General features: G+C 39.0%; 2 protein-coding genes across 5 annotated transcripts in view; one reads left to right on the forward strand and one right to left on the reverse strand.

Annotated features, from left to right (window-relative positions):
• HERC4 (HECT and RLD domain containing E3 ubiquitin protein ligase 4) overlaps positions 1 to 2,897 on the reverse strand; it is a 137,842-nt gene extending 134,945 nt beyond the window's left edge. Inside the window, exons 1-3 of one of the 4 annotated variants that reach the window (XM_058298914.2) lie at positions 2,413 to 2,897; positions 1,165 to 1,195; positions 408 to 712 (exon numbers count right to left, since the gene is read on the reverse strand). In XM_058298914.2, coding sequence (XP_058154897.1) covers positions 408 to 633 — 226 coding nt within the window. In that variant the 5' untranslated portion in view covers positions 634 to 712; positions 1,165 to 1,195; positions 2,413 to 2,897. The remainder of the gene's footprint in view (positions 1 to 407; positions 713 to 1,164; positions 1,196 to 2,412) is intronic. The other 3 variants (XM_071215827.1, XM_058298917.2, XM_071215828.1) reach the window with 3 other exon arrangements.
• Positions 2,898 to 7,765: 4,868 nt separating this feature from the next.
• The window catches only part of MYPN (myopalladin), a 123,559-nt gene continuing 104,896 nt past the window's right edge, over positions 7,766 to 26,428 (forward strand). The window contains exon 1 of the mRNA XM_023592307.3: positions 7,766 to 7,849. The gene's annotated coding sequence lies outside the window, so the exon portion shown is untranslated. The remainder of the gene's footprint in view (positions 7,850 to 26,428) is intronic.

Below are 26,428 nucleotides of genomic sequence, written 5' to 3' on the forward strand. Positions count from 1 at the left end.
AGCTTTCATTTAAATTTTTTTTTCTTTCTGATGTATTGTTGGAAAACAGCACATAGTAAAATCTGCCCCAGGTAGCTGAACAGGACTTAATAAAAAGGACCAACAAACTACATACTCTGTAACTATATAATCTACGCAAGAGAAGAGCTATACGCTGCAGGCTGGTTTTCTATACTGTTTTACATCACCATAATTAAGTTCTGAGGCCAAAGCTTCACGCAATAAAGGTTTATAATAGTTTTTAAAACCTGCAAAATGATATACTTAGAAGTATGCAAATGTAAATATATTTAACTCCGAGTTTGATTTTAAAGCTTCATAAAAATGAGTTTACGACAAGGGAAATTATATGATATTTCAAAAGATAAATAAGTTATAAATAGCAAATAAGTTTATTTTTAACTTACCCGGTTTCTTTCTGGATTTTTCATGACCTAGCTGTCCTAGATCATTACATCCACATGTATATACCGTTCCATCATCAAGAACAAATACAGTGTGTCTGAGTCCACATCCTACATCTCGAACCTTTTTATTTATAAAAAAGTCACTTTTTCTGGGCTCTAGTACAATTTCTTCATCAATTCCACCCAAACCTAGCTGTCCAAAAGACGCATTTCCCCAGCACAACATGCTTGTATTTCTTTTGGTCTTCCAGTTTCAATAAAAGACTCCCTTCTGAAACAGTGGAAAGGAGAATGTATCCCTTTATCTAGGGAGACAGGGAAAAAAAAGGTAATATGACTTCAAAGGAAACAACGTATAATTGCTCTTTAAAGTGCTAGGTACAACAAGTATTACACAGTAAATAGCCTATTTTATAATATGCTACGTAAATATCACTGAGTTTCAAAAACCAACCACTTGTATTATCTTAAATGCATCAGATGCAAAATACAGCCACTCCTCATGATTCTTTCCATAATTTAAAACATATTAAATAATTTTGACTTTTCACCTTGCAAAAGACTAAAGTAATGATACTATTAAGTATCTTGATGCAATTAAGATTTTTTTTTTTGCATTCGCTTTAAATAATTTCAACTGGAGCAAGAAATAAGACATCTTTCCACCACCCAAATAATCAAGTATGCATAGTGAAAAATTTAGCCAAATGCAGAAACAACCTCAAACAAGAGCATAATTATATCTTCTAATACCTACCTACACATCAACAGAAAACTGAAGTTCCAATCTGTAATAGATATAAAACAATGGAAACTTTAAATTTACCACAATTTGAACAACTCTTCCAATTATTCATAAAAATTTTGCCTCAATAGGCCATAGAGAAAATTACGATTCCCTCGTCAAGCCATGCAATTATGCCTCCAAAGATGACTCCAACCCCAGGACAATTTTAATTTTAAAACTAAATCAATGTACCTAATTACAATACTCAGAGAAAAAACGCAGTTTAAATATAAAAATTGAACATTTTATCATATGTGTGGTAACCGTGACTGAAAATTTTCTCCTGAGCAGTATACATCCCACGATGCCTCTTGAGACAGTTATTTGAGGATGGAAAAACTGCAAAAAACCTCAGCACTGCCGATTTTCAAGACCAGGAATGGGGGCAGGGACAACGGATAGTTGGTGGCGAAAGCTGTAGAACTTTCCAGTACACTGAAAATTAACATTCAGAGAGTCTAACTTCATCTAAACACATCGCGTTACCTATTAAATAACACCATTCCAGGAAGTCACCCTTATTCCCGTAGTAGTCACCCAGATTCCTCACACAGAACTTGACCAGTTTCAAAACCCAGTACGTTCCGGCTAGAAAGTGCCGAAGCTATCCCATTCCACGACCCAGCCACTGAGAGAAGTTTGATTTCATTCTTTTGGGGCTTTAGAACTCGATAGTTTCCGAGAGTTCTTGTCATCTCGTTTTTTTTTTTTTTTAAGAGAAGGGGAGCACAGGAAAATAACCCCGAGTTCAGCGCACGAGGTTTAACCACCCCTTTCTAGTAAAAGTCGGGAGAAAGAGTATGGGAAAGGTGTTCTCGCGCCAGCAACAGGTAAGGGAATGAGAAACAATTTATTCCCACCCTTCCCCGAACCTAACTCCAATTAGCTCCCGGGGACCGAGGGAGAGAAACCTGCACACACCCAAGCTCGCCGGAGCCCAGCCAACTACGGCAGCCGCCTGCCCGAAGCAGCCGCGCAGGCCGGCGGACGAGGCTCGGCAGCCCCGGCGGCCCTCGGCCCGAGGAAGGGCCTTCCCCCAGCGAGGGGCGACCTTCTAGCCCTGGGGCCAGGGACCCCGACACTACCCTCGCCCCCAACCCCCACCCAGAGGAAGCGCCGAGAAAGCGTCCTGCGCCAGGCCGGCCTGTGCCGCCCAGCCCCCCGGCCCCCTCCCAAACGCCGCCGCACGCCCCCGAACCAAGCGAGGCAACAACTCACCCAGCCCCTCAGGGCAGGGGGAGCCCAGGGCGACGGGACGGAGGTTGCCTCTCCCCAGGCAGCGAGGAAGCGAGCAACGCGGCAGCTGAGGCAGCTGAGACAGGTCTCCAGCTCCTGGACTCTCCTCTTCAAGCCAGTGGCGGCGATCACACGGCTCCTCCGGCGTCTGTACGGCTGCTCCGCAGCTCCTCTTTCTGATCCCTGTGAAACTTTACCGGGTTCCTCAGAGAAAAGCAGCCTCCGCCGCTGTCCAGTCCGGGGACAGCCGTCAGCGACCCGGATGGAGCGGGAGGGGAAGGGCGGGGAGGCGAGTCGGGCGGTGCGCGCGAGGGGCGGGGAGAGCTAAGGGAGAGGCTGGGAAGGAGAAGGGAGAGAGGGCGGTGACTACGCAAGGGAGGGGGAGGGGCCGGCCGGAAGTGAACCGCGGAGCGCGCGAGCGAGCCGGCCCACTTCCCGGCTTGCGCGACTGCGCCGGAATCCTCCCCGGGCCAAGTGACCTAGGCGCCTGCGCAGTGTGCTGCGTTGCGTTGCTTACAGAGCAAAATGCCAGCTGCAGAAATTGGAAGTTGGGAACAGAAGTGGAAGAGGTTGTCGAGGAGTTTTGTAACCAGGCGTTCGCGCCCGCAAGGGGATTTCACTGAAGGAAAAAAATCTTCGCTTTGTGGTTTACCTGTCTTTCTGCGTATAGGCTCCAGTCTTTTTGTTTTCTTACCCTTTTTCCAAAGTTAATTTGAAGTAACAGATGAAACGTCACAAAGTTTAATTATCTAACCAGGTGTTGGCCCTTTGCCTCAATTGGAAATAATCTGATGAGGAGAGGTATATTAATGGCAATGGGTAGCTACCCGCATTAAATGTCAACACCACCAATTCAGACCAGTTGGGTGGTGAGGCATCTAATCACTTTTTGAGCTCTCTCTGGATGATGAACTTAAATTGCAGATCCTTCTTCATTCCCAGAAAATTAAGTAATGCATATGGTTATAGACCCACGTTTCACAAACGTATTCCCTAGGTCAGGCGTAACGTAATCTCTTTAAAAGCAGGAAAACTTGCAACGAGGCACTTTTCGGATTTCTACGTTAGACATTGCTAGAACCTGCGACTTAAGGGTGAATTTGAATCTCTATAAGGAATTCCACAGTAGGCCATATTAGTCTCTCATTGCAAAACATTTCAAATTAGAAGGTGTGTCCTGGAATATGTAAAATTATATTGCAAAAATAGTTGTAGCAATGACAAGATGCTTAAGCAAAGAAAAAATAATTTCAGTATTCGGAGTGGAGGAAAATGCACACAAAGCACATTTTATTCTTAGTCACTGCTTAATTGCTCCTGTAGGATGTTTGTTGTCTTTTAACCTTAAGGACTTGATACCTCAGGATATATCTTTAAAGGAAGTTATGGATTTCGGGATCCTTAAAATTGTACTTGATGCAAAAAAGAAATACTAAAATTTGAGTAGCTTAACACAGTAGAAGTGTATTTCTTACCCCTTAACAATCCAAGCGGGTGTTCCTAATGAGTGAGGACTGATTTCTAGAGACCTATCAGCTTATCCCGCTTTTTTTTTTGTCTTTTATATCTATTATCATTACCCATTTTATTATGAAATGCAAAATGCATATTAATTATATGTTATATTTGTGTAAATGAGAAAGTAAACAGTCACAAATCTATAACTATATACATTATAATAGATACATAATTTGTCTCCTCCACTGGAATGAAAGCTCTGTAAAAGTAGAGATTCTATGTTTTGCTGAGTGTACTATCCGCAGTCTTGAACAGTTCCTGACCCCAAAGCACTTGCTCAATAAATATAATTTAATTAACTTATCACAACTTTTTATCATAACTTTTTAAATAATTTGGCAATGTATAGCAAGAGCCAGTCAATTTCACTTAATGGTTCAAAATACTAGCTTTTATTGTGATACATTGCACTAAACTACCTGTGTTGTATCACTTCTGGACTCTGTCCTAAGGAAATAGCTGTTCCTTATGAACAAAAAATTTATTGTAATGTTTTTTTAATAGCAAAAATGTAAAATAACTGAAAAAATGATTAAAAAATAGTTTAATGAAAAAGCAGAATATAAATTTGTGTGGGAGTGATCTTTTCCTTTCTGTTTTCCAAATTTCTATATGATATTAATCATATGATTTTAAAAAGTTGTGGATAAGAGAAAGCTTCTTGCGTCCAAAATAGTGAGAGGTTGATAAATGTGAAGACATATAATTATAGCATTAATCCAAAATTAAATACAGAACTTTAAAAAAATCCTTTTGTCTGCAAAGCAAATATTGTTTTATGTCATCTAAGCCAAGGTAGTAGTTTTTATGCAATTTTTAAATAGTAAATTAATGCTTTGACGATCTCCATTTTGAGTTACATACTGAATTATTAGAGCTTTTCTTAAGTGAATAGATGATTATTTCATTAATCATTGTTTTTAATAGATGAAAAATAATTTAGGGAAACGGACTTTGGCCCAGTGGTTAGGGCGTCGGTCTACCACATGGGAGGCCCGCGGTTCAAGCCCCGGGCCTCCTTGACCCGTGTGGAGCTGGCCCATGCGCAGTGCTGATGCGCGCAAGGAGTGCCGCGCCACGTAGGGTGTCCCCCGCGTAGGGGAGCCCCACGCGCAAGGAGTGCACCCATAAGGAGAGCCGCCCAGCGCGAAGGAGGGAGCAGCCTGCCCAGGAATGGCGACGCCCACACTTGCCGTGCCGCTGACGACAACAGAAGCGGACAAAGAAACAAGAAACAAGACGCAGCAAAAAGACACAGAAAACAGACAACCGGGGGAGGGGAGGGGAATTAAATAAATAAAAATAAATCTTTAAAAAATAATAATAATAATAATTTAGGGCTAAGTATCTGGGAATGCCAATATTAATTTATTTGTGGGAAGCCGACGTGGCTCAACTAATAGAGCATCTGTCTACCATATAGGAGGTCCAGAGTTCAAACCCAGGGCCTCCCGGCCCGTGTGGTGAGCTGGCCCATGCATAGTGCTGCCATGCGCAAGGAGTGCTGTGCCACGCAGGGGTGTCTCCCGTGTAAGGGAGCCCCACATATAAGGAATGCACCCCTCAAAGAGAGCCGCCCCACGTGAATAAAGCACAGCCAGCCCAGGAGTGGCACCACATACACAGCTGATGCAGCAACATGACACAACAAAAAGAGACACAGATTCCCAGTGCCACCGAGAATGCAAGCGGACACAGAAGAATACAAAACGAATGGAAATGAGAGCAGACAGTGGGGGCAGGGGGAAGGGGAGAGAAATAAAAAACAAATCTTTAAAAAAAAAATTATGACATGAAAGAGTCTTCTCTATTTTCTTTCAATCCTTTTATTTATTTGCTACAGCTACATTTTAACAAAGTGCCACAAACTTGGTGGCTTAAAACAACAGAAGTTTATTCTCTCACAATTCTGGATGCCACATGTCCTAAAATTAAAGTTCTCACTCTGTCCAAAAGCCTCAGGAGAAAATTCTTCCTTGCCTTTTTCAGCTTCTGGTGGCTCCTGGCATTCCTTGGTTTATAACAGCAAAACTCCAGTCTCTGCCTCTGTCTTCACATGGCCTTCTTCCCTGTATCTCTGTGGGTCCCCTCTCCTTTCTCTTATAATGACACCAGTCATTTGATTTAGAACAATCCTAAATCTAGGGTGATCTACTCTCAAGATCCTTCTCTTAATACATCTGCAAATAAGGTCACATTCTTAAGTTCCAGGTGGATATGAATTTTGGGAAGACATTATTCAACCCACTACAATCCTTTCTCAAGAAGTCATAGATATTCTTCCATTATTTTAATTTTCTGTCACCTTGGTATGAGTTACACCTACCTTTTGGATTTCTCTAAAGGAAAACTGGTGATTTATGGGGTAACACATTTTGAGAACTTTTTCAGAGGAGAGAAAGACCAACAATTATACCTATGGACAATTTGATTATTAGCCTGGAATTCTGGATGTTTGCTAAGTGTGTGTAGTTTAACCAAATTCATTCTCCCCTTGTTGACACCACAATTCCTCCTGCCCTAAAGTCTAATTTTCCTCTTAATTTTTCCCTTTCCTTCCATATTGTGGCAGTTTGAGATTATTTTATGAATCCCAAAAAAAAGAAAGATTGTTTGTAAACTAATCTGTTCCTCTAGGTATGATATCCTTTGATTGTACTGAATTCAGTTGAGGGGTCTTTGGTTAGATTACTTGATGGGATTGTTTTAGGGCTTTTTTTTTTCAGATTTTTAAAAATTCCCCTCCTTCTCGCCCCGTTGCTCATGCTTGCTGTCTGTTCTTTGTCTGCTCATTGTATGCTTGTCTTCTTTCTAGGAAGCACCAGGAACCAAACCTGGGAACTCCCATGTGGGAGGGAGGAGCCCAATCACTTGAGCCAACCAACTTCCTGTTTATTGTGTCTCTCATTGTGTTTCCTCATTGTGTCTCTTCGTTGCATCATTTCATTGCATCATCTAGTTGCGCCAGCTCACTGTCATGCTTGTCTTCTTTAGGAGGCACTGAGACTAGAACCTGGGACTTCCCATGTGGTAGGCATTGTCTAAATGGTTGAGCCACATCCATTTCCCTGCTTTAGGGCTTTTGATTGGACCATATCAGTGAGGCATGGAGGCATGGCTCAGGTTGAGTTCTGGCCTCCTTGCTGGGTCTGATATAAAAGAAATCACAAGGACAGACAGGAAAAAAGGGAACTACCATGTTTGATTAGTCCATGTGAGTAAAAAGACTCCAGTTTTGCCCACAGCTGAGCTGCAAGGAGAGAAGCCCTAAGAAACAACTGCTATGCCTGGTTACTCACAGCTGAGCTCCAAGAGGTAGTAGATTCTGAAAGAGAAAGCTGAAATCTCAGCAGAGACTGGTGGCCATTTTGCTTTACCACGTGGCAACATGCCGGAATCAACAGTAGCTGACTTTGGTGAGAAAGCATTGCTGCTAATGACTCTATTTGGACATTTCATGGCCTTGGAACTGTAATCTTTTACCCTAAATAAATCCCTTTTATAAAAGCCAACAGATTTCTGCTACTTTGCATCAGCAGCCCTTTGGCAAACTAAAACACATTTCTTATCTTCCTTTCTTGCTTTCTTCTTCTTAAATATTAGAGATATGGACAAAGTCCAAATGAACCTCTGGCTTCAAGGATTTTAGACAAGTCTGTTGCTGTTTTTTCGGGCTTGCTCCTTTCCTCGGGCCTCGCCGGGCGGGGCTAGCGGGTTTGCTCTCTCAACGTACTATTGCTGCCTACTTCCTGCTCAGCCACTTATGCTGCCCGCTCTACCCCGCTGGAGCGGGGGAGACAGAGGGCGCATGGAGAGGGTCGGTAGGAGCCGGACCGGAGAGGGCACACCGCTGTGCCGAGGTTACCGTGGCTGAGGAGGGCCCAGAAGAAGAGCGAGGCAGGTAAGGACGCGCAGAGACTTTCACACACAGCGACCGTTCTTGAGACACAAGCTCGTGGCGCAGGTCTGTTTTATTGAGGCAGTGCTACAGCTTATATGGGCAGGGAGAGGGGGTTGGTGCAGCGTGGCAAATCTTTATAGGCTGCGGCACGGTGGCAATGTTGATAGGCTGTTGGGTTCTTGTTACCAGGGGAAGAGGAAGACTTCAGTTTGGCGCTCGAGGGAAAGGCAGCGCGAGCCGACGCCAATGGCGTCATCGGCCATTTTAGGAAGAGCTGTTGCTGTATGTCTACACAAGACATTCGATTCAGCATAACTTTATGGAGCATTTACTTGGACAAGGAACTCTGTTAGATTCTGAGTGATTCAAAGGTAAATAAAATATCTTGACCTCAAGGAACTCTCTGATCAGTGAGACACAAAAACCAATAATTACAGTATACTGAAGTAAGTTCTAATAAGGATGTATAGCTAGTGTAATCTCTTTATTGTCAGCTTTAAGAAGACAGAATGGTACTGTCCAAAAGAATTTGCCACCAAATCATAGATTCCACCTTTGGTGGAAGAGCTTCCTTTAGTCACTTTACCTGCTCCTGCTTTCCAAGGTAAGGGCCTTTATTCAATCTGGCAGTTGTACAGCCATGTTTCCTCCAGTCCCTCAGAGTTCCTCTTTCTGGAAACTTGCTCTCTTTTCATGCCTGTTTTTTTCACTATGGTCTTAAATCCCTTGCTCCACCCATCTCAGACTGATCTCTTCTCCCTGGCGTTTGATATATCATATGACTTCAGCCTCGTAAATACAAAAAGTGGTCAGATCTTTTACAAGATATATTCAAAAATCTTTATTGACCACCAACTATGTGTCATCTTTCCAAATTTAGTAGGAGAGATAGGCAAAAGGAGTAGGCAGGCAAATAAAAGAATTTCAAATTGTAATACTAAAGGAAACAAGGGGTAGAGATGGAGAATAGAGGAAGATCCTGAAATAGTATGAGAGTGAAGCCCTCAATAGAGAGGCTGTTATTAAAACTGAAAACAAAAGGAAAAAAAGGATCTAGCCCTGTGAAAAGCAAGATGGGAAAACATTCTAGGTGGAAGAAGTAGAGCAACGTCTTAAAGCAAAAATGAACTTGGCATGTTCTAGGAAATGAAAAAAAATTAGTGTAGTGGCACAAGATTGGAAATAGGCAGAAACTGGATCAGGCAGTCAGAGGGTAGATCAAGTAAGACACATTAAGGAGTCTACTTTTATTCCAAGTACTGCTCAAGGGTTTTAAGCCAAGAGAGATTATACATGTTAAGAAAATAATTATTTTTGTTGCTGAACTGGACAGGATTGCTGAATTAGAAAAGGCAAGAATGGAAGAAGTTGGATTATTTAGGAGGCTTTTGCAATAATTGAAACAGGAGATAGTAGTAGACATTAAGGAAGGAGGGTGGTAGGCTGGAAATGAGGTGGAAAAGGTAGATTGAAATCACAGTTTGGTGATAGGAGTACAGGATTGTGATGCATGGCTTGTAGGGGATCGCAGAAAGGGAGACATGCTAGACAACTGGTAGTTTTGTGACTTGAGGAACTGGGTGAATGGTAAAATGAATATGGCTGGTGAGGGAAGGGGGAAGGACAGGTTTTGAATGGGAAAACTCAAGTGTCCTGTATTGACCTTGAGTTGAAAAATTAAGATGTGTTTTCTTCCCTTTTTTGAATTGCATTATTAAAAAGTCCTCCTGTTATCATAGATGGGGATGGGCCTGGCCTAGATATGAATAAGATAGGAGAAAGCACTTTCTTCTGCCACATAAATGAAGAAGTACAGAAGAAAATATGGTCCTTCTTTTTAACAGATGCAAGCAAAACTTAAGTTTACTAATAATATTATATGCTATGGTATATGCCATTTAATCTACACCATAAAGAATGATAGTTCTGTGTTGTCGTTTTTATTATTACAGGAATCTTAACTTTTACCTTCATGATCATTCCCAATCTCCTTTCTTGCTCCAAACTTACATTCTGGCTTCACACTATATCCCAGTATGAAATAGTACTGTTTATATTGTGAATACCAGAAACATTTTAAAATGCTTTCATTTTATAACTCTTTCTGATTTTTTTGTGTTTGTTTTCCATCCTTTATTTACAGTTACTCCACTGAAATTCAATCAGGCATAAGGCTGAAAAATCACATGTAATGTGGCCCTTGACCAGTATGTGGGGATGTGTTCATTCGTTTGAAATGACAGTGCCATTTTTCTAGTTACTGCTGTTTCTGAACAAAGTCCTCAAAATGCTCTTTTTGTATGTGTGTAGCAGTTAGGAATAAAAACTTTTAAGCACACACACACAAAAGTTTAACTTCATAACTTATACTTTAAAACTAATGTTACCACACAGCAATCACAAGATGAGGATTCTATGATTTCTAATTAATGGTGAGCATCACCAAACTGTGAAGTGTGGGATCCATACTTAAATGACTCTTTTAAGCCTGTGTGTTTGTTTGTTTGTTTTTTAAAAAGAAAACAGAATTAAAATAGCAATAAAGAAGAGGAATCTGAACTATTAGAGCATATCAGTCATACTTTTGGGTAGCACATTTAATTATTTCATTGCTATTGATATTGAAGGAACTTAAAAAGATAGTTGAGGGTAGGAAGTTCTCGTTGAGCTGTTAGAAATATAAAATATAGGAAGGTGGCTTTATTTTATTCCTTGTGTCAAGTCCCATATCAATCTGAACCAGCAATATAACCTTCAACTCAAAGGGCATGGTTACTCTCCTAAATCTGGAAACTTTGAGATGTTACACCTGGGTATTTGCACACACCGTCTTTATTTTGTTTGTTTGTTTGTTTATTAAGTGGCATTCTAACTGCCTTCAAATAGGATCAGCACTAAAACTAAGTTTAACTACAGATCTTTGCAAGTTAACAGTTCTGGTTCTTTGACTAGAAATTAGCCACAGCACGAATATCTTTATTGGATCCTTTATTAATAACTTTCAAAGTAATGTTATAAATGGAATAGCCTTACTGAGCAACTTATTTGATTATCATTTTTTCTAAGGGGAACTGACAACACATTTCAGATTCTTAATTAGGCATTAAAAATATTATGGAAACACAGAGGACCACAACAGTACTCCAGAACAACTGTTAGTGGCCTTCAGCATACAGGTAAATTTTACATACATTAATACATACATTACATATTTTTACATACATTACATACTTTAAAAATTATGTGCTGCTAATCATGCTTCTTTTGTAAAAATAACAATGTTTTAAAAAGGTTGTCATAAAACCTGTCATCCAGAAACAAATAAAATACCATTATTTTACAGTGAAATTTTCATTAGAGTTTGAAAAATTGTTCTTATAATCTCACTGTAAGATCTGAAAGCCTGAAAGAATAGTTAAGCAGTAGTGTCTAGGAAAGACAGAGTGTTCCTAGAAGACAAATAAAAGTTGCCACGTCCACACTGCCGAAATATAGTTTAACTGTATTAAAATGACATATGTTTGCCCAAGGAAAATGCCATGCAGTTCAAGTTGCTGTTTTACCTAACAACAACGACAACAAAGAAAAAAATTACTCTTTGTAAACATAGAGGTCCTAAGAGGTGAACTGAAGTTTTGTTTCAACAAACAACTTCATCTGTTCAGTCTTTAAAAGGAACCATTATCCAGCAAGCTAACTTCCAAAGAGCAGCTTTCAAACTGCTCCCATTCACAAACTCTGACAGTATTGACAATTAAATAGAAATACTGTGGAATGGTGGAATGGTGGATGTTAGAACTGTTCTTACTGTTGAAAACATCCTTTTTATTTTTAAAGGACTCTATAATCAGAATATAATTGTATGCTACTTTAATCTATTAGGGTAAAATATTTTATGGTGCAACTTAGTTCCAGATGCAGAGACTAGATAAAATGGTTTCATTTAATTAATGTAAAACTCCTGTTTTATTTATTTTTAGATATATTTTGTCCATATACCAACTTTTTTTTTTTAAGGTTTATTTTTTATTTATTTCTCTTCCCTTCCCTCCCTCCCCCGCCCCCAGTTGTCTACTTTCTGTGTGTTCTTCTGTGACCGCTTCTACCCTTACAGCGGCACCGGGAATCTGTGGGGTTTTTTTTTGTTTGTTGCATCATCTTGTCGTGTCACCTCTCCGTGTGTGCGGCACCATTCCTGGACAGGCTGCACTTTCTTTTGTGCTGGGTGGCTCTCCTTATGGGCATGCTCCTTGTGCATGGGGTTCCCCTATGCGGGGGACACACCTGCATGACAGGGCACTCCTTGCACACATCAGCACTGCACATGGGCCAGCTCCACACGGGTCAAGGAGGCCCAGGGTTTGAACTGTGGACCTCCCATGTGGTAGGTGGACACCCCATCCATTGGGCCAAGTCCGCTTCCCAAACTCCTCTGTTTTAAATTAAAATTTGTTTGGTACGCAGCACTTCCATTTTTCAAAATTAAAATGGCTTTAATTAAAGATATTAATACCTGTTTTTAATCATTTAAACAATTCAGTAAAATGTAAAGAAAAGAACTATCAGAAACATCCCTCCAAGATATACATACTGTTATCATTTTATTGAACATCATTCAGATAGTTCAGATATTTTTCCCTACTGCAAAGTTATATTGTACATACATAGAGAGCAATGCAGTTTTACCCAAATAGGATCTCAGAATTTTGTCATCTATTTTTATTCAACAAAATGCTGAGGGACTCTTTCCAAGTTATCAGGGAGTCTAGTTATGTTCATGTGGAAGATATGTCCTGATCATGAATTCAGGGGTAGTTATTCACAGGTATAAATAAATAATGGATGTGTTTAGTCGTGTTCTGTTCAAGTTGAACAAAATCTTAAGGTGAATGTGTTCAGGTGTGTCTTGTTAACAGTGATCACCTGTGCTTCGAACACCTAATATGCTATGATAGTTGAAGCTACATGGACCCCATAAAAGTATGTTCTTAAAGCTAATCCATTCCTGTGTGTGTAAACCTATTGTAACTAGGGCCTTTTGATTAGGTTACATCAGTAAGTTATGGCCCAGGGTGAGTCTTAATCTTCTTACTGGAGTCCTTTATAAGAAAATGAAATTCGGACAAAGAGAGAGAGAAAGCCACTGAAGTCAGAGGCTGAAAGCAAGGAAGCCAGGAAGAGAAGGGGGACATACCAGTAGATGTTGCCATGTGCCTTGCCATGTGATAAAGGAGTCCAGGACCACTTTCAGCGGATCTGCAGGGAGAAAGCATAACCCAATGATACCTTGATTTGGACATTTTTCTCAGCCTTGGAACTTGTAACTAATAAATCCCCATCGTAAAAGCCAACTTATTTCTGGTATATTGCATTTTGGTAGCCTAGCAAACAAAACACATGGCTCTCCAAGCTTCTTCACTCTTCTGGCTCCTCAGAATAGCTAAGTACTCAAAATGTTATAAAGGAGAGCCTCAGGATACTGTATATCAGTTTCCATATTGTCTACTGCATTTGTAGTCTACCCTTAAGTCAATAAGCATTTTGCTTATGCCAATAATGTAGGAAGACATAATTTCTTTGCTTTTGGCTGTAAGTATTTCGACCTTCATCCCTCCCTCCATGGCTTCCATTCAGGTGATCATCAATTCCCACCAGGACTTCTGCTGTAGCCTGTGGACTACCTGTAGTATTGGCCCTTTGGGCCCATCCTCACAGCCACTGGGGTGGTCTTTCTAAAATGCAGATTTTCTCATATTTCCTTAAAATCTTTATCATCAAGGCATTCAAACTCTTCATTGGCAAGACTTTATGCTCCTCAGCAACCTCATCCTAGCCACACCCCAAAATCACACCATATGCTTGTTTTATGAGCTATGAAATATGCTCTCTCACACCTCCCTACATTTTTATATTGCTCCTTCAACCTAGTGATATTCTTATTTTTTTAAGACTTGGCTCAGCAGTGCCCCACACAAGTGAGTCACATAGCAAGATGATGACGTATCAAAAGAGATAAGAGAAGAGTCAAGGTGAAGCTAGCAGAAACCAGGAACTGAGGTGGCACAATTGACAGGGAACCTCTCTCCTCATCAGAGGTCTCCAGATTGAATCCCAGTGAAAATATGAGAAGAGAAGACAACACAGACAGCAAAAACAGCAGGGCAGGAGGAGGGGAATAGGAGGAAATAAATAAATCTTAAAAAAAAAAAAAAGACTTGGTTCAGGGGAGCAGATGTAGTTTAACTGGTTGAGTGCCGCTTCCCATGTACAAGGTCTTAGGTTCAATCCCTAGTACTTCCTTGAAAAAAAAGGAAAAGGCTCAGGAAAGACTTGCCTTTTCTCTGACAGCTTTCTATGACAGTTAGGAGATCCCTCTTATCTCTTCCCATCTTCTATTTTAGAATTTACCCCTTATAGTATAGTCAGTTACCTGTCTTCACCCTCACTAGGTTGTGAGCTTAAGGTAAGGAACTTGGATCTTTTCACCCTGTATCTCGAAGAATGAATAAATACCATTTGTTTCATATTGGTCTGAAGCTCAAATTGGTAAAATTTTTGTCTTTGTTGAGTAAAATACAAGAAATAAAGTTAATAAATTTTATTTAATATATAGCATCTTTCAAAAAGATGCTATATAGGGAAAAAGAAAATTAAGAAACCCTCAGTGGAGAAGATTGTAAAAATGGTTGTAGTAAGCATGCATTAAATAACTGGCAGTTGAGCAATGGATCCTTGCTTAAACTGTAAACTTCCTAAGGGAGGGAAAAGGTATACTTTTATCTATTCCCTGTAGTGCCTAGCACAGTAGTATATTCATAGAAAAATTTCAAGTCCATTTTTACTGATTAACTGAATAAGTGAATCCATTCATTCTCTCAAAACTAAATCTTAACAGGGCTTTATCAGCCCTACCTCTTTGTATCTGTATATATCTTAAAATATCTTAGGAGCTTTTTGAGGACAGGGGCTTTACCATCTTGATTTTTATATTCCCAGGACAACAGAGAGGGCACAGAACTTAGAAGTTTGATAAATCTTTGTTACAAAGATCTCATCAGTGAAGCACATCTGCTTTGTCCATCATTGTTTCCCTGTGACTTAGGGTAATATTTTATTCATAGTAGAAACCCAATAAATATTTGTTAGCTAAACAAAATGATGTGGAAATCTGGCTAAAGGAATGTAAAACTAAAATCTAATGTAAAGAATTTTTCCTGGCCTCAGGATTCAGGAGCAAATGCAAATCAGAGTGATCATGATTCTGAAAGATATTTTATTACTATGAAATAGCTCAACCCCACAGAGGTGGGGAGGGGGGAGAGAAGGGAGAGAAGTTGGAAACAAACAAGTGAGGCTCATAGGAGAAAATAGCTCCTCCAAGGGGAGCCACATGCTTTGATACCCATGGCAGCCACATGAGGAAGCAGCCTAAAATTAGCAAGATGGGCAAGCCCAGGAAGGGAAAGCCACAGCAGCCTTTCCTGTCCTCAACAAGTGAGGTGAGGGGCTGGAAGCCCCTACCAGAACTGTCTTTAGTCTTTGTTGCTCCACTCCTGTCTGTGCAAGGTAAGGCCCTCCCTCAAAACTCACCTTGAGAGTTTGATTTCAAATGGGGATGTCCTGACTATTGAAAAGTTTTATATTGCCCAGGAAGGAGGTGTCTCCAGGAATCTAATGATTAAGAAAGTGAGAAAAGTATTCTTATATCCATCCTCACCCAAGGTATTCATTTGAACCACTCACTCTCACCTTATTGAATTGGGGGTCTCTGGGTTGTATAGGTGCTGCTTTTTTTTCAAGTATTGGGGTAAAGAGAGGGTGGATGACCTAGAAAATATGTAAAACCTTGTGGGGAAGAGGAGTGAAGAAAGGGCACTACCGAGTGATGTAAAGAAATGAACAAGGCACTGCAGAGCTAGCAAGGAATTATTAAGGATGATACAAATTAAGGACCCAGGTGGGCACCAGCATGCTTGTTTGGTGGATGAAGTACAGAGTGGTTGAACTTGTAGATGACAGACAACAGAATCCTGGAGGCGGCCAGGATTTTCTCAGTGTTGTGTTTCATAACGACCTAGATCAATGATTTATTTTATGAAGCATGCTTGTTAGTCCCAGTCATGGTATTCATCTATCACTCTCCATTGTTTCTATAACTTTCTGTCTTCTGTACTGGAATTCATTTTTACATCACCTATTGCTTTTTGAAGTTCCAACTTCTCATTAATGGTAAAATTCTCAAGCGCAATTAAGAGGGTGTCTTATAGGGTCAATCCAAATGGGGTTGTGCAACTGCACATCAGAAATTGAGAATTTTATTTAATTAAAATGATGGCTTTGTTGGGCTACCAGCACATAATATGCAATTCATCTATTTAATGTGTACAATTCAGTGGTTTTTAGCATATTATACAACCCTCACCGCAATCAATTTTCAACATTTTATCAAACCATCCCCTCCCCAAAAAACATACTCATTAGCACTCCCTATTTCCCCCAATGCTACTCCTCCCACCCTAGGCACCCACTAATCTATTTTCTGTCCCTATAGCTTTGCCTGTTCTCGACATTTAATACAAATGGAATCATACCATATATGGTCTTTTGTGAGTTTTTAGTTTAAAGGAATGCTTAAAAATTGTATAGCAAGAGAGACTTAATTAATTAATTCATCCTAAAGGAGAACTGTCATTGTCTCCAGTCTCCATTTTGAGTGAACATTTATAGCCCATTACTCTAAGACTGCTCAGTTATAGTGGCACTCCAGTGCTATATATAATTAAGTGACTAGTTAAATTCTTTTTGGTAATGATTTTAACTTAATGATGATTTTGGATATAACCCATAATGGAATGAAGTGCATCAATTTAGGAATTCATTAGGGAATTGGTATGATACATGGCTTAAGGTTTTATAATAATAAGTGAAGTAATGTAATAAGAATAATAAATGAAGTAAAATGTCATGTGTCTAAAATAGTGCCTGGTAGGTATCAGATTCTCAATATATAGCCCCATCTTATTCGCAATGTTAGGTATTTACTCATATTTCAAAACATACAGAGCAGATTTAAAGAAAATCTTATCCCAGCAGAGTGCTTTAAATATACTAGTTACTCAATAAATGCTTATTAAAAGAAGGAAGGTGGATAAAGGATATAGACACCGATGTGAGCATTATACAGCTGTGACATTATTTCATAAAGGCTGTGGAAGTAGGTGTCATGTTTTGAATTTAGGAAGCACCGATTAGAATTTAAAGTTTGGTCTGGTATCATCTGCAGCCTTGGATTACTGGCTTACTTTCTCTGTTCCTCAAATTATCTACATCTCCAGTCTAGACATAATACATTGGATCACAGTTAAAATGCTATTCCTATGGTTCGTACTGTGGAAATACCTCTTGGCAAGGTCTCTGAAACAGACCTACCTTGTGCTTATTGCAGGCTAAAGGTGACACATTGAATTACAGGATGCTGCCTAGGGAAGTGCAGTTAGCTGACGGTCTTAAGATCTTGCAGCTTGTATTACACTGACAAAATCACCAGGTTCCATTATCTGGTCTTCAGCTTTTCAAGTTCAGAAACTGAATTTTTTTCTTCAAAAATGTTTAGAATAGATACAGCCCTTTAGCAAAGTGCTTACACTGACCAAGCTCCCTAGAGAGTGATGTGTATCATCCAGAATTCCAATGTTAATTTACAATAAGACATGACTTTCAAGAAAGCCAAATGTCAAGTGCTCTTAACTTATTTTTTCTCTATAAGGAAAGCTGTTTTTTTTTAAACTAAATAATAACAATAATTTTTTAAATGCTGGGTGAGCATGGATCCAAGCAAGGCAATAATTGATCATGGCACCAGGCAGTGTTGGCTTAGGGCTCCCATCTCCATTATCAGGAGCAGATAGTGCCTCTCTCAAATGAACACTGCTGATTCTTCTCTGGTTACCATTGCCTGCTGGTTGTTCTGATAACTTCCTCTGAGATACGGACACACATATATATTAATTTATTTATGTTATATATATATAATTGATAGATGATAGACATGAAATTAAACATAAAATTTGCTTTTATTCCTTCTTCTTGTGTCCTTGGGATTTTTGCTCTTTGTGTGTTTGGCTTTTTGTTTTGTTTTGCTTTTCTGGGGTGGGGGGGACACTTTCACTATTTTTTTTTTTTTACAAAATACATTTTTATTTAAAATTATTTTTAAAATGCAGCTAAGAGAAAAATATGGAAGAAAAATTACCCATAATTCTACTACCTAGATATAACCATTTAACATTTTGGAACATTATATTCCAGAATTTGTAAAAATAAAATGGGGTCATATTATTGTTTTGAAAACTGGGTCTTTTTTTTTTAATGTATATATCACAATAGTCTTTGCAGCTTAAAAAACATGTTTCCATTTTTTTTGCTATTACAAACAGTTCTCTATGAACATCCTTATAAATAAATTGGAATTCTAGTTTTTTTCCCTTTATGTGCCTTTATATATATTATTCATTATATGTTGATTTTCTATTTTAGTTTTCAGAGTGTTCGATGTTCTCTTCTGATGCTTCTATGTGTTTCCTTTAATAGTGAGTTTATTCATATTTATATATCACCTTTTGAGGTTTTTTGTTTTACATGTCACATTTAAATTTTAGAACACTTTATATATTATCTCATTTTATACTCATTTCAATCTCCTGAGGTAAGCAAGCATTTTCCTCACTTTTTAGTAACATACAGAATAATTTGTAGGTAGGGCTGGGGCTACAACCAGCTTTTTGCCTTAGATCCGGCATTTGCAATTTGTGAGTAAGACCCCTACAAGGCCACTGAGTAATTGCAAAGGGTCCACAAATCCGTATGTGCATCAAACAGTTGTATGAAAACAAAATAAATAATATATTATTTTTCAAATGTATATTAAACAGTGTCACAATTAACAAAATGCAAATTTGTTGAAAACAAGTATTAAACCAATGGCTGTTTTTTGTCAATATGTATTTTCTACAATATTGGATAAAAAATTATAGTTATCATCACTTAGGAATTCCACATTTTAAAATATTGGGCAGGAGTCCTCCTACTTGAAAAGGTTAGGAACCAATACTTTCAGCCTTTTTGACATTCACAGCATTTGCTCTCAAGTATTATAAAATAGCTTAGAACTCTTGACAAAATGACACTATAAAAATGCAGGCAGCAGTATTTATCACAAATAAAATTCCCGTTAATATGCAAATTATGCTGCCCTGAAATAATTTTGCAAGGTCTTCTACTTTAGAAAAGGAAACAAAGAAACAAGTGGTTGTAACTGTGTAGAGATGAAAGGATGTGAGACATAGAAGTACATGCGAGTAACTATTGCCATAGTTTGGAGAAGTATCTGGGCACCGACAAGACAGGAGAGCCAGTCAAAAATTGCACTGCACATCAGAGCCCCCCTACCTCCCATCTGAACTGCCGACCATTTCAAAACTCCACAAACAGGGAGTACCTAGAACCAACTGAATGTGGAACCTCACCTCAAGGCAAAGCACTTAGAGAATCTTACTACAAAGATCAGTCAAGTGAATAGTTTAAGGAATTTAATGCTAAGTGATTCTTAAAAAACAAAATATTCTTTTTTTTCTCTCTCTCCTTCCCCCCACCCAGGTTGTCGGTTCTCTATGTCTATTTGCTGCGTCTTCTTTGTCCGCTTCTGTTGTTGTCAGCGGTTCGGGAATCTGTGTTTCTTTTTGTTGCGTCATCTTGTTGCGTCATCTCTCCATGTGTGCAGCGCCACACCTGGCCAGGCTGCACTTTCTTTCACACTGGGTGGCTCTCCTTACGGGGCACGCTCCTTGTGCATGGGGCTCCCCTATGCGGGGGGACATCCCTGCATGGCACGGCACTCCTTGTGCGCATCAGCACTGTGTGTGGGCCAGCTCCACACGGGTCAAGGAGGCCCGGGGTTTGAACTGCCATATGGTAGGCGGACGCCCTAATCACTGGGCCAAGTCTGCCGACCAAAACATTTTTTAATGCATACAAGAATAGTTTACCTGGAAATCAGATTTCAACATAGATATTTTTTATTAGGACTCTTACTTGCAAAATTGAAATAGAACAGAAATATCCTGATATTTCATTTTTTGTAGGAATTTGATTCAGAGAAAGGTAAAAGATACCATATCCAAATCAATTGAGATACTAATAATCCCTAAATCATCTCATCCTATGTATGCGACATAACTCACCAAAACTTGAAGATAAATAGTAGGTCTATACAAATAATAACTTTAAATATTCAGGGGTTGTTTTTAGCTTTGAATTGCCATGTGGCTCTATCAAGTTAATTATTCTTTCTTTATGTCAGTTCCCTTGTCTGTAATATGTAAGTAATAACGCTGACACAACTCTGATGAGAAATAGCTAATAAAAAAACAATAAAACATTTTGCAAATACAGTGTTAATTAAGAGCATTTAAATAATAGCATTTAAAACATCACTCTTTGTACTTGACTCTGCCCCAGTTCATTGTCATCATCATTAGCAATGTTTATTTGGTGGATTTAAATCTGCTTTATCTTATACCATGTGGTGCATCTATGCATTCAACATTGGCCTGTTTGACAATTCAGGATCACAGAAAGACTAAGATACCACTAACTGGCCTAGATTGCTCTTCTCTAAATCACATAACCTTAAGAATAGTTTTGCCAACATAAACTGAACATCAAGCTTATGCTGATATACTTTTTTAGATCAGATATGAAATAAGATATTTGCCAATGCCCTCAGTTATTATTTTCTTATTATAAAGCACATACCATAGAGTGGATATACTGCTCTTATATTTGTGAACAGTCTACTTATTTGGATAAAGAAGTCTTGTTTGATACCTGGGTTGTCATATCAGTTTATAATTTCAATCCTCTAGCTATGTTTAGCCCCTTGGCACTGGGTAAGTTGAGAGTTTAGAATTCAGAAGCAGATGGTTCAGGAGCATGGTAACTGGATATGAAACATTTTACCTCTCTGTCATTGGTTTGAATCCAAACTTGGTTGATCATTATCGATGTTCTAGATGAGCTGTTAAGTGATCTGATTCTCATTTCTAATGGACAGCACCCCATGTTACAAAACTCATCATTCTTGACAGTAATTGGCATTCTTGTTGTGAGCCTCAGGATAGACGCCAAGGACTGAATCAGTCTGGAAACCTGAACTGCTGCTGTGTCTGAGTCATCAGTCTAGGTGGACCATTCAGCCTTTGGCCTTTCCTTAGTTTTACAGCTCAGTGCAACTGTGTATACTTCAACTCACTGTGACTTCACATATCCAGATTGAAAGAAGTTTATTTTAAAAAATATATATTTATAATTATAATGGTAATAATGGCAGTTAACATTTTGTTGACAATTTGCTAAGAGTCAGGCATTGTTTTGGCTGTATTAGCTCACTTAATCACCTTAGCTAATATTGAGTATATACTATTTTTTTTCTTATTTTTCGAGATGAGGAAACTGAGGCAGAGAGATTAAATAGCTTGCTTAAAATTTTTCTGATTACTACTGGTAGAGCTTGAATTCAGTTTTGTACTAGTGAGCACAACTAGTACACAGAATTATAATTACTCTGCCCAGTTATAGCATTTATTTGATTTCTTCTTTTGCTATCTTTTTTGCCAACTGATATTTTTTAAAATTCTGTTTTCAAATTACTTGAGGCTCATATCAATGTCCGACCCTAAAACTGCTCATCTTCCTATACTAGTTTTTATTACTTGTTTCTGAAAGAGGCTAGGTATCTTCTTAAAATTTTGATTCATGTGCATCATAATGCTGAATTTAAAGCCCTACAAGAACTTCCTTATACAATGGCTTTTATTCTCATCAGGTTTTTTTGTTTTTTTTTTTTTGAGCTAAACATGATCTGATCCTGGAAACATTCTGTGAAGAAGTGAATCAAAATAAAACCATTCCATCCCAACACAAACACAGTAAACAATCACCAAATAGGCAGTCCAGCTGCCTTTTTCCTAACATAGTAATTGGATTCTTTTCACCTACTGTTCATGAACAATTAGAAAGCAGATAAGAAATATTTTAAACTCTGGGTCTCTATGAAATTTCCGTTGGTAGCTAGGGAAGAGGTTTTTAGTACACTGAGATAAGTGACCTTTAAAATAAAGTCCAGTGGGCTGACGGCCCGGCCGAGCGATCCCTGGGATCTCTGTTGTGCTGCTGTGCTCCCAAACCCTGAGCGAGCTGTTTTGGGGCCTTGCAGGGCAGGAAGTGTCTGGATGTCGATTTGGTGAGACAGTGGCAGAAAATATTCTTGTATGAGGTGGAATTTTGGGTTTCTGACATGGAGGTCAGAAATTATACGTGGAACCCCTCCCCCTAGGGCTGACGGCCCAGCCGAGCGATCCCTGAAATCTCTGTTGTGCTGCGGTGCTCCCAAACCCTGAGTGGGCTGTTTTGGGGGCTTGCAGGGCAGGAGGTGTCTAGATGTCGATTTGGTGAGACAGTGACAGAAGAGAGTCTTATGGGAGGTGGAATTTTGGGTTTCTGACACGAGGTCAGAAGTTGTGGGCGGGATCCTTCCCCCTAGGGCCCGGCCGTGGCGATCCCTGAAGGCTTTGTTGTGCTGCAGTGTTCCCAGGTCCCATGTTAACTGGATGCGTGGTTCCCAGGTCTGTGTCCCTTAAACCCTGGTGGCCCACACTCCAGAGACTCACACACCTTGAGTCTGCAATATCACGGACTTCCCATCCCTGAATCCACCGCGCCCTGAGGTCCGTCTGAGGTCCTTGATTACCCTAGCTCTCCGCATTTAGTGTTGTTTTTGTTTTTGTTTTTTTTTCTCCCTCTCCTTGAGCTTGGAGGAGTGTACCAGCTGACTAGGGGAGAGTCTGGGAAGAAAGAAGAGGTGAATCTGCTGAGAAAGCCCAATTTAGCTACTGGACCTCTCAGGCAGCTTTCCTGCTGCCCTGGGAGAGAGAGAAGTGAGGAAAGGAGAAAGGGGGAAGGTCAGATCCCTAAGCATATTATTTAACTGCAAAGAGGATTCTTAGCTTGAAACGTTGGTTCTTTTTTGTTTGTTTGTTTGTTTGTTTTTGCCATGGTTGCTAATATTGCATTGTCTCCTGAACTTTTCTCCCGTTTTATCTCCCAGGTTCTTGTTCATTTATTTAGGGTTTTTTTTCTCTTTTTCTTTTTCTTGCTTGTTTTGCCCTGTTTTTCTCCCCCCCCCCCCCTTTTCTCTTCTCTTTTTTTTTTTCTCTCTTTTTCCTCTTTTTTGTTTTATTTCTTTATATAATAGGTGCTGCAGGGAGCGCTTTACATTGCTGAGTTTCCTCATCCTCCATTTCCTCTTTTCTGTGTGTATTGACTTTGGCCACCTACACTATCCCCTTTCCCCTACATCTTTCTATCCTCCACCATCTACTGTTTCTCTTACATTCCACCTCCCTCTTTGGTCCCCAAATTGTCTGACATTTTATTTCTAATACCTTTGTTCTGTTTTCTCTTTTATCTACTCTTGATATTATTATCTTTCTTTTCTCTTTCCCTCTCTCATGAAAACACTGGCCTTTTAATTCATACTATAATCCTCCCCATATTCAGTTGACTGTCTCATTATAGGTACTCTACTTACTGCTATAACTCTACACAACTTACACGAGTCTAATATCCATTCTCCTAGATCTCACATTATTGTGCTGTTAACATTTATTACCAATACTACTTTATACATTTTCTTTTCTTATTTTTGCTTTCTCGGGCCCTAATATTCTCCTTCAAAATGAACTTAGCCAGCAACAAGAAAATAGAGTAAGAAGAACAGAGTGACAAAGAGTAGACATAACACTTATGCACGAACAACAACTAATTAATCCCCAAGACTAGACAAAGAAGCTAAGGAACTGATTAAACCTGTCAAGATAAAATGATGACCAGACAGCAACAAAAAACTACAAACCAAACCAATAACTAGGAAAACATGGCTGAACCCAATTAACAAACTGAAAACCAGGAAGAGGAGCAGAACATTGGACAAGTAATTAAAGATCTTAAAACATATATTAGAGAAAACTTCATGAAGTAAAGGAAGAGATTAACAATGTGAAGAAAACACTTGGAGAAGAAATTGCAGACATATGTAGAAAGATAACAGATATGATGGTGATGAATACCACAGTTCAAGAAATCAAAAATACATCTCAGCAAATAGCAGCAGATTAGAAGAGGCAGAGGAGAGAATTAGCAATGTGGAAGACAGTACATCTGAAATCAAACAGATAGTAGAACTGATAGATAAAAAGATAGAAAAAATCCAGCTGGAACTTAGGAACCTGAATGACAATGCAAAACACACAAACATACGTGTTATAGGCATCCCAGAAGGAGAAGAGAAGGGAAAGGGGACAGAAGGGGTGCTGGAGGAAATAATGGCTGAAAACTTCCCAAATCTACTGAGAGAGATAGATGTACATGTCCAAGAAGCACAACGCACCCCAAACACCATAAATCCAAACAGGCCTACCCCAAGACATATACTTGTCAAATTATCCAATGCTCAAAACAGAGAGAAAATTCTAAAATCAGCAAGAGAAAAGAGAACCATCACATACAAGGGAGGCTCCATAAGATTAAGTGCTGATTTCTCATCTGAAACCATGGAGGCAAGAAGGCAGTGGTATGATATAGTCAAGGTACTAAAAGAAAAAAAATTTCCAACCAAGAATACTCTACCCAGCTAAGCTACCATTCAAAAATGATGGAGAGTTCAAAATATTCACAGATAAGCAGAAATTAAAAGAGTATGCCAACAAGAACCCTGCCCTTCAAGAAATACTAAAGGGAGATCTGCAGGAAGAAAGAAAAAAACAGGAGAGGCAGAGTTGGAGGAGAATGTGAGAGCAACAAAAAAGACAAAAAGAGAAGGAAAACAAACAAACAAAATATGGCAAATACAAGTCCAAAGAAAATATGGCTAACATCAATAACTCCATGAAAGTAATAACACTGAATGTCAATGGATTAAACTCACCTGTCAAAAGATTCAGACTGGGAGATCAGATAAGGAAATATGACCCATCTATATGCTGTCTACAAGAAACACATCTTAGACCCAGGGATTCATGGAAGTTGAAAGTGAATGGCTGGAAAACAATCTTACAAGCAAACAATAACCAAAAAAAGGCAGGAGTAGCTATATTAATATCAGACAAAATAGACTTTAAATTGTGAGAGACAAAGATGGATACTACATATTAGTGAAAGGGATAATCTTTCAAGAAGAATGACCAACCATAAATATTTAGGCTCCAAACAAGGATGCCTCCAAATACATGAGGCAAACACTGGACAAACTAAGTGAAAGAATAGACACCTCTAAAATTATACTGGGAGACTTTAATACACCACTATCAACTTTGGACAGAACATCTCAAAAGAGAATCAATAAAGAAACAAAAACTTTGAACAGTATATTAGAGGAGCTAGACCTAATAGACATATACAGATCATTACACCCGAATACAGCAGGATTACATTTTTCTCAAGTGCACATGGATCATTCTCCAAGATAGACCATATGCTAGGCCACAAAGAAAGGCTCAATGAATTCAGAAAGATCAAAATCATACAAAATAATTTCTCTGACCACAGTGGAGTGAAGCTGGAAATCTGCAAGGGCCAGAGACCCATATTTCACACCAAGCTATGGAAATTAAACAGCACACTCTTAGACAAACAGTGGGTTAAAGAGGAAATCTCAAAAGAAATTAATAACTACCTTGAAACTAATGAAACTGATAACACAACATACCAAAACTTATGGGATGCAGCAAAAGCAGTACTGAGAGGGAAATTTATAGCCATAAATTCATACATCAAAAAAGAAGAGCAAAAATTGAAGAACTAACTGCACATTTGGAGGAATTAGTAAAAACAACAACAACAAAGTAACCCCACAGGAAGAAGAAAGAAAGAAATAACAAAGATAAGAGCAGAACTAAATGAAATAGAAAATAAGAAAGCACTTGAAAAGATAAATAAAACCAAGAGCTGGTTCTTGGAGAAGATCAATAAAATTGACAAACCCTTAGTGAGACTAACAAAGAAAAAAAGAGAGAAGACACAAATACACAAAATAAGAAATGAGAAAGGAGATATCACCACTGACCCCACAGAAATAAAGACTATCATAAGAGGATACTTTGAAAAACTATATTCCAACAAAAATGACAATTCAGAGGAAATAGACAAATTCCTAGAAACACATAAGCAACCTCTATTGACGAAAGAAGAAATTAATGATCTCAACAAACCAATCACAAGTAAAGAGATAGAATCAGTCATTAAAAACCTCCCAACTAAGAAGAGCCCAGGGCCAGACGCCTTCACAGGTGAATTCTACAAAACATTCCAGAAAGAACTAATGCCAATCTTGCTGAAACTTTTCCAAAAAATCAAAACAGAAGGAACATTACCTAACTCATTCTATGATGCCAACATTACCCTAGTACCAAAGCCAAACAAAGACACTACAAGAAAGCAAAATTACAGACCAATTTCTCTAATGAA

This window comes from Dasypus novemcinctus, chromosome 6 (genome assembly GCF_030445035.2).
Source record: "Dasypus novemcinctus isolate mDasNov1 chromosome 6, mDasNov1.1.hap2, whole genome shotgun sequence".
In the NCBI taxonomy this organism is placed as follows: domain Eukaryota; kingdom Metazoa; phylum Chordata; class Mammalia; order Cingulata; family Dasypodidae; genus Dasypus; species Dasypus novemcinctus.